The 9,120-nt window shown below is 52.4% G+C and overlaps 1 protein-coding gene across 1 annotated transcript; it reads right to left on the bottom strand.

The window, feature by feature from the left end:
* Window positions 1–279: 279 nt before the first annotated feature.
* On the bottom strand, window positions 280–8,336 carry LOC144952238 (profilin-2-like). The gene is made up of 3 exons (XM_078882662.1): window positions 7,860–8,336; window positions 1,790–1,982; window positions 280–710 (listed from the first exon to the last, which is right to left on the bottom strand). Exons 1-3 carry the CDS (start codon window positions 7,980–7,982, stop codon window positions 613–615), a joined length of 414 nt encoding a protein of 137 aa, XP_078738788.1. The 5' UTR covers window positions 7,983–8,336; the 3' UTR covers window positions 280–612.
* Window positions 8,337–9,120: the final 784 nt, after the last annotated feature.

The following is a 9,120-nucleotide window of genomic DNA, read 5'->3' as shown; positions in this document are numbered from 1 at the left end:
TGGTACAAATATAATGGGAGGCTGATCGATGACCGGGTGTGGTCGAGGGATGGCTCCCTTTGGGTCAACCACGTTATGTATGCCGATTATCTGGTAATTGCTGCTCATTCAGAGGAGGAGTCGGAGGCGCTGCTGCTGCTGAACCTGGAGATTGCCACTAAGAGGTGGGGCCTTACCATCAGCCCCACCAAAACTAAGCACCTGCCTGGGTATTTTATGTCATTAACCACACCACACACACCATACACGGCACCGCACAGGGAATCATTGAATCACGACTGTATGCATTTATTTTCATTGGCATTCATGAGTAATAGGGCAAAGATTGTGATGATGATTCTGTGATCATGATGATTCCGTGACGATGGTAAGAGTCTTGGTGGAGGTGGTGGAGTCGGTGATGGTAGTGGTAATGGTGATGGTAGTAGTAGTGGTGGTGAAGGTGATGGTAGTGGTGCTGGTGATGGTAGTGGTGGTGGTGGTGAGGGTGATGGTAGTGGTGGTGGTGATGGTAGTGGTGGTGGTGGTGAGGGTGATGGTAGTGGTGGTGCAGCTAGTGGAGGTGGTGGTGGTGGCGGGCGGCTTCGCTCGACATGGGCATCATCCACAGCATCAGTAGCCGTTATCCCGGAGGTACCGCGCCACCTTGAACGCCTCCGTGTTGATCTCTCCACCGTGCACCCCATCCTTGCCCACCGCCACCACCAGCGCTACGGGGGGGGGGGGGGGGGAGAGAAGAGGGCACGACCAGTCGCGTCATCAGCAGTAGCAACATCATTCTGGTCTCATCCCAATCTCCACCACCACCTCTAATCTGACCAACTCGACCGCCACCACCTCCACCAACACCACCTCCATCACCACCTACACCAACCCCAACCATCATGATCATCATCACCACCTCCACCACCTCCACCATCATGACCACCTCCACCACTAACACCACCATCGAGAAAGACCCCCGTCCCCACCTATAGCCTTAACAGACTGTTAGTGAGCAGCACCTATGAAGGCTGGCAAGGTACACGAGTGGGTGGGTGGCCAGCACCACGCACGACCGCCTTTGTTTCCCGAGTAGCGATGTTTACTACACACCGCTACACCAGATACTCATTTGAGGCTGAGTCGACCTAGGGGAGGCCCTACAACGGTTCACATATTCGTCACTGGTGTCGGCCGTGGGCGGAAATTGAACTCGGGTCGCTGGGCTCCTGGCGCAGTGCTAACCGCTACACGACCGCTCACCACCACCACTACCACTACCTCCACCACCACCACCACAATTTCCACCACCACCACTACCACCACCATCACCACCTCCACTTCCACCATCACCACCACCATGAACATCACCACCACCTTCACTTCCACCATCACTACCTCCACCACCACCACCACCACAATTTCCACCACCACCACTACCACCACCATCACCACCTTCACTTCCACCATTACCACCACCACGACCTCCACTACCACCACCATCAGTACTTCTACCACCACCACCATCACCACCTCCACTTCCACCATCACCACCACCATGATCATCACCACCACCTTCACTTCCACCATCACCACTACCTCCTCCACCACCACCACCACCACCTCCACTTCCATCACAACCACCTCCACTTCCACCACCACAACCACCTCCAATTCCACCACCACAACCACCTCCACTTCCACTACCACCACCACCACCACCACCACCACGACCACCACTTCCACTTCCACTACCACCACAACCACCTCCACTTCCACTACCACCACCACGATCAGCAAGCCTGACCTTTGGAGGCGGACGCGATGCTGATGTTGAGCGTGGGTTCCCCCGCGACGCTCTTGGTCTTGAGGTCCATAGTCCAGTCGTCGGCTAGGTTCAGCTGGTCCCTGAGCACCGAGCACTTCGCCCCGCCCAGGGTCAGCCCATTGATGAAGAACTTCTGCCGGTCCTTGCCCAGGATCACGTCCAGCTCGGCCGCCTTCACGACACAAAGTCACGGGCAAAAAAGGTCACCACCACCGCCCCGGCTGGTCCACAAAGATAAAGGTCCCCCAGGTGGTCCACACAGATAAAGGTCCCCCAGGTGGACACACAGATAAAGGTCCCCCAGGTGGTCACACAGATAAAGGTCCCCCAGGTGGACACACAGATAAAGGTCCCCCAGGTAGCCCACACAGATAAAGGTCCCCCAGGTGGTCCACAGATAAAGGTCCCCCAGGTGGTCCACACAGATAAAGGTCCCCCAGGTGGTCACACAGATAAAGGTCCCCCAGGTGGACACACAGATAAAGGTACCACGCACAGACAAAGGTCTCCCGTGTAGCCGTTACAGACTGAAGGGGCAAGTGCTGTTAGAGAGTAGCAGTGCCTATGGTTGGCACTGTGACTCATGAGGAGGTGGGTGGCCAGCACCACGCCCGGCCGCCTTTGTCTCCCGAGTGGCGATGTTCGTACAACGTCTCGCCAGGTACTCATTTGAGGCAAAATCGACTTAGGGGAGGCCCAGGACCGGTTCGGATAATCGTCACGGGTGGTGTTGGTGACCGAGAGCGGGAATCAAACTCGGGTCGCCAGGTTCATAGCGCAGTGCTAACCTCTACACCACCGCTCCCCACAGATATACATACACACAGATAGATATACACAAAGATATACATACACACAGACATACACACAGATATACATTCAGATATACATACACACAGATACAGATATACATACACACAGATATACACACAGATAGATATACACATAGATACAGATATACATACACACAGATATACATTCAGATATACATACACACAGATAAACATACCCACAGATATACATACACACAGATAAACATACCCACAGATATACATACACACAGATATACATTCACATGTACATACACACATAGATATACACACAGATATACATACATATACACAAGTAGATATACACACACAACGATACAGACCCCCCGTTTAGCCTTAATAGACTGTTGGGGGAAATGCTGTGAGCGAGCAGCACCTATGAAGGTCGGCACAGGACACGAGGGGGGGGGGGTAGCACCACGCCCGGCCGCCTTTGTCTCACGATGAGCAGTCGGTCCTTAGGGCTGCAGTGAGACCACGGGGTTTGGACAGAGGCGCTCTCTCCCTGTGTGTGGCCTTTTAGCGCCGGATTTTTTGTCTTCCAGGAACCTTTTGTTCCGCAGTAGCGACGCGACTAAGGTGGGTGGATAGTGGGTGGGTGGGTGAATGGGTAGTAGGTGAGTGGGTGTGGGGGTGAGTAGGTGGGTGGGTGAGTTGGTGGGTGAATGGGTGCGGGGGTGAGTAGTTGGGTGAGTGAGTGGGTGAGTGGGTGGGTGAGTCGGTGGATAAGTGAGTGGGTTGGTGAATGTATGAGTGGGTGGGTGAGTGAGTGGATGCGTGGGTGGCTGGTTGGATGAGTGGGTGAGTGAGTGAGTTGGTGGATGGATGAGTGGGTGAGCGGGGGGGTGAGTGGGTTGGTGGATGGATGAGTAGTTGGATGATTGGTTGTTTCCCTACCTCCCATAGCTAAACCCCCAAACACAGTGGAACTGCAGCTATCGGCCCAAAACCACACCCCCAGTGCTGAACAGAAATTCCCTGCAGCTGCAAATTCCTCAACTGCAGCATCGCCCCTTCGATCCCCGACCGCGATAACCTATTAACTATTAGCGAACTAAACATTTTATGTCGCCAGGTGCAATGCCCCATTGAGCTACGTAGAATCTTTCTCAGTCGCGACCTGGCAATCACAAAGGACAGCTGCTCAACGAAAATGGCGGCTTATCGTCGTCATCGTGTGTAAATGTGTAGCGGCAGCCACAGAACTCGCGTGATGCTACAAACTCACAAAACCGCATAGAGACCCACACAGATCCTGAGACTTATATGGAACCATAGGGACCCACAGAGACCAAGATAAACCATAGAGACCCATATTCATAGAGACCCATACTTAAACTGAGCTATTTATTTTACTTTACTAGGTAAGAACCCACTGAGCTACGTAGCTGTTTCTCAGAAGCGACCTGGCCACCACCAATGATGGCTCGTCGAAGTGGCGGCTTAGCACGTGAACGTTCATATCAGCAGCCAAACACTCGAAGCGCGTGGCGATGTTGATTCCAAATGTGGAGGGAAAAAAACAGAAGACCCGGACAAAAATCCACCCGACCACAGGGAGAGAGAGAGAGACGCAAACTTCAAATATACAGCAGCAGCAGCAGACATCGCCAGGGTCCGGGATCGAACCCACGACCTCCTGCAGACCAGGCGAGGTAGTCAACATCTCTTAGCCCGCCATGTCAGGATGCTCCTGAGCACGAGCCACGGAAGTGGGCGAGGCGATGGTGCCGATGGTTACACGAGCAGGATCACGTTGACAATCATCTAATAATACTCTTATATAAGCGCACAACTTCATCTGTCTGTGATGACCGCTGCACTTTCCGTCGTTTTCATGCAGGGGGCGCTGCAAACCTACGCGCCCCCTGCATGAACGACGGAGGCGCAGGGACAGACTATCGATTACGTTGGAATCGATCTGCAGACGGCTGTCTTCTCGCACGATCCCGCAATCCCACACAGGAGAAAGTCCGCATCGAACCGAACCCCCAGCAAGGCCATCTACTTAACGACGAGAGGAAATTCACACGAAATGTCCTTTTCATTGAAGTCTTCCAGATGTCAAATGATATAAGCTTTAATGAAGAAATGTAATTATTTAATTCAAAACATAATACAATTGGAAGATGTTTCATTTTAAAACTTCGAAACGGACTTTCCTGGCCGAAGGCCGTAAATAGTTAACATTTTAAGAATATTTGTCTTAAACACGCTAACGAGGTTTGCAACATCCGATTAGCACGGTTGGACACGTACGGTGCGAAAGAAGTTCAACACACATCCAACATACTTACAGCACACGTACATACAACATGCATACAGAATTACATGCAACAAACACACAACATGCAAACAACACCGTCTCTGTGTGTGTGGCCTTAAAGCGCCACTGGGGAGACAAAGGCGGCCGGGCGTGGTGCTGGCCACCCACCCCCTCGTGTACCACAGTTCCGGCCTTCATAGGTGCTCGCTAACAGCACTTGCCCCAACAGTCTGTTAAGGCTACACGGGGGATATTTGTCTTGGGGGCCTTACATTGGAAAATATATCAGAGATGACGTTTCGGGCAATGGGCCTTCTTCTTCATCCCAAATAATCCTTTCACATACCACTTAAGTGGAACTGTGTGCGCCGTTCAAGGGCCATTGCCTGAAACGTCGCCTATTGTATACGTCTTTTTTCACAAAGACAAAGATTCCCCAAAAACATTTAAATACTGTTGGGGAAAGTGCTGTTAGCGAGTACCTATCATAGCACACGATGGGTAGGGTGGCCCGCACCACGCTCGACCGCCTTTGTCTTCCTAGTGGCGATGTTTACTACACACCACCACCAGGTACTCATTTGAGGCTGAGTCGACCTAAAGGAGGTCCAGGACCGGTTCAGATAATCGTCACTGCTGGTGTTGGCCGTGAGCGGGAATCGAACTCAGGTGGGCAGGTTCGTAGCGCAACGTAGCGCTAACCACTGCACTACCGCTCCCTATACAGACAGGGACACGTAGAGATGGACACACAAAGACACAAACACATACGGACACACACATAGACACACACAGACACACACAGATACACACAGACACACACAGACACACACATAGACACACATAAACAGACACGCACAGACGGACACACACAAACATACACAGACACATACACACAGATACATACAGACACATACACAGGCACACGCACAGACACAAACACAGACACACACAGAGACACACACACAGACACACACAGACACACACACAGACACACGGAGAGTGGGGGTGTGAGAGTCACCGTGATGTTCTGGAGGAGTTTGCCGTGTGACGCCCACAAAGACACACACACAGATACACACACAGACACACACACACAGACACACACACACAGACGCACAACATCAACCGCCATTCGCCACTAAGTGGCGGTGACTTCACCTCGGCGCTTGTGCCAGGCTAGGTGCACATTGAGGCCGCGTGAAATGTTGAATGCCCGCTGGCAGGAGGTCACGGGGCAGACCCAGGTGCCACGGATCGACTGACTGAGATGACCGAGATGAGTGGCTGATGCACCACCTGTACCCCCATTTGTGCCAACTGCTGTGCTTTAACCACCCGGCGCTCCGCTCGTTGTTGTGAGCGTCGCTCCTCTGCCCTCCGTTGTTGTTGGAGGGCTACTGCCTCCAACTGCCCAGCAGCGTCTTTCACGAGCCTCCTTCACAGAGGCCGATCTTGACACCGCTGGTACCAGTCATCGGCAAGTCCACTCAGCTCCACATCCTCCTGTACCACATCACTCCATCTCTCTTTTCTAGCCCGTGCCGCGCCCGTTAATCCCCCTCTATGCGGCCAAACAAAATCTGTTGAGGCATGCGGTGGCTGAGAATGCGGGCGACATGACCCAGCCAACGCAGCCTTGCCTGCTGGAAGAGCTCACCGATGGGACTTTGTTCAGATCTCACACAATCCAGCCTGGTTAAACCCAGGATGGATCGTAGGCAGGTCAGCCTAAATGTTTCTAACCGGCGAAGATGCTCCATTAGGGGGTCCACGTTTCGCAAGCGGAGAGAAGGGAGGGAATGACTGTGGCCGAGAAGACCTGAAGCTTCGTGTGGAGCGACAGACCAGGTAGCTTCCACACGGCGTTACGCAACCGATGACAAGATAATGCCGCTCGACTATCGGAGTGAGATCTCTGCTGTCAAACCGGACCCGGTCATAAGCACACTGCCCAGGTATGGGGAACTCTCCACTCACCACAACTGCCCCATCACCAATTGGGAGTTATGGGGGTGAAGTGTTTGATGGTTCAAAATACCCAGGCAGGTGCTTAGTTTTGGTGGGTCTGATGGTAAAGCCCCAAATCTTAGTGGCACGCTCCAGGTTCAGCAGCAGCGCCTCCAAATCCTCCTCTGAGTGAGCAGCAATTACCAGATCATCAGCATACATAACATGGTTGACCAATAAGGATCCATCCCTTGGCTGCACCCGGGTATCGATCAGCCTCCCGTTGTATCTGTACCAGATGGAAATTCCTCCAGTACAGCCATCGAAGGCTTCACGAACTACGTGGTCGAAATAGACCCACACACAGACACAAACAGACACGCACACACAGATACACACAGATACTCACACACACACAAAGATCGCCTATATAGCCTTAACAGACTGTAGGGGCAAGTGCTATTAACGGGCACCTATGAAGGCCCGAACGGTACACGAGGGGGTGAGTGGCCAGCACCACGCCCGACCGCCTTTGTCTCCCCAGTAGCGATGTTTACACATCGCACCAGGTACTCATTTGAGGCTGAGTCGACCTAGGGGAGGCCCAGGACCGGTTCAGATAATAATTGTCACTGCTGGTATTGGCCGTGAGCGGGAATCGAACCCGGGTCGCCGGGTTCATAGCGCAGCGTAGCGCTAACCGCTACACTACCGTTCCCCAGACACACACACAGACACACACACACAGACACACACACATACATAAACACACACACAGACACACACAAAAACACACACACACACAGACACACACACAGACACACACATAGACAGACACACACAGACACACACACACAGACAGACACACACAGACACACACGTAGACACACACACAGACACACAGACACACACAGACACACACAAACAAACACACAGACAGACACACACAGACACACACACAGACAGACACACACACACACGTGTCTGTGTGTGTGAGAGTCACCGTGATATTTGCGAGGAGTTTGCCGTGTGACGCCCACACGCTTTTGGTGGCGATGCCCACGACGGCGGCGTCCGTGAACTTGCCCATCGCCATGAGGTTCTCCACGTAGCTGTTCCACGACATCGTCCGCTCGACAAGTTCGCTCGCCCGAAGATCGAGGTTCTATCGATGTATCGATTGATTTTTTTCGAAGTCAACGATGCGCGCGTTTGTTGTGTGCCGAAAATCGATTTCAGGGGCAGATTAGTTTTTTTTAACGAAAATAGGTGAAGTTTGTTTAAAAATAGTTTTGCTGGGTTGAGTCGACGACGATGATGGTGGTGATGGTGGTGGGTTGGTGATGGTGGTGGGTTGGTGGTGGTGGTGGGTTGGTGATAGTGGAGGGTTTGGTGATGGGCTCAGCTCACACGCGAAGCTCAATTAGCCCGTCCGAGCGAGTGGCAACACGGGGAAGGAAGTACCCCGACTACTTATACGGCTGCGTGTGCGCGTGTGTGTGTGTGCATGTGTGTGCGTGTGTGTGCATGTGTGTGTGTCTGTGCGCGTGTGTGCGTGTGCGCGCGTGTGTGTGTGTGTCTGTGTGTGTGCGTGTGTGCGTTTGTGTGCGTGTCTGTGCGTGTGTTTATGTGTGTGTGTGTCTGTGTGTGTCTGTGCGTGTGTGTGCGTGTGCGCGCGCGTGTGTGTCTGTGTGTGCGCGTGTGTGTGTGTCTGTGCGTGTGTTTGTGTGTGTGTGTGCGTGTGTGTGCGTGTCTGTGCATGTGTGAGTGTGTACTCACACCCACGCGCGCACGCACACGCATACTACGCACACGCAAGCACACAAACATACATCTATTAAGATATACACACAGAGACACACACACAGAGACAAACACACAGACACACACACAGAGAGACACACAAAACATCTCCAAAGCCATACACACACATGCATCTCCAAAGACATACACACAAACATACATCTCCAAAGACATACACGTACACACAGAGACACAGTCACACATACACACAGAGACACACACACACAGCCACACACAGACACACAGAGACACACACATACAGACACACAGACACACACAGACAAACACACAGACACACAGAGACACTGACACAGAAACACACAGACACAAAGAGACACAGAGACACACACAGACACAGAGAGAGACACAAATACATCTACAAAGACACACACACAGACACAAAGATACACACACACAGAGACACACAAATACATCTACAAAGACACACACACAGACAAACA

The sequence above is a fragment of the Lampetra fluviatilis genome, chromosome 66 (genome assembly GCF_964198595.1).
Source record: "Lampetra fluviatilis chromosome 66, kcLamFluv1.1, whole genome shotgun sequence".
NCBI lineage: Eukaryota > Metazoa > Chordata > Hyperoartia > Petromyzontiformes > Petromyzontidae > Lampetra > Lampetra fluviatilis.
The sequence above is the reverse complement of the archived record's forward strand: the minus strand, read 5'-3'. Positions and strand labels throughout refer to the sequence as shown.

What these genes read in the sequence shown, in the direction of transcription:
- LOC144952238 (XM_078882662.1), bottom strand. Translation starts at nt 7,982, where the DNA reads ATGTCGTGGAACAGCTACGTGGAGAACCTCATGGCGATGGGCAAGTTC. An exon ending in AACTCCTCGCAAATATCACG is followed by an intron (nt 1,983 to 7,859) that starts GTGACTCTCACA and finishes TGTGTCGTGAAG; the next exon opens with GCGGCCGAGCTGGACGTGAT. An exon ending in CATCGCGTCCGCCTCCAAAG is followed by an intron (nt 711 to 1,789) that starts GTCAGGCTTGCT and finishes CCCCCCCCGTAG; the next exon opens with CGCTGGTGGTGGCGGTGGGC.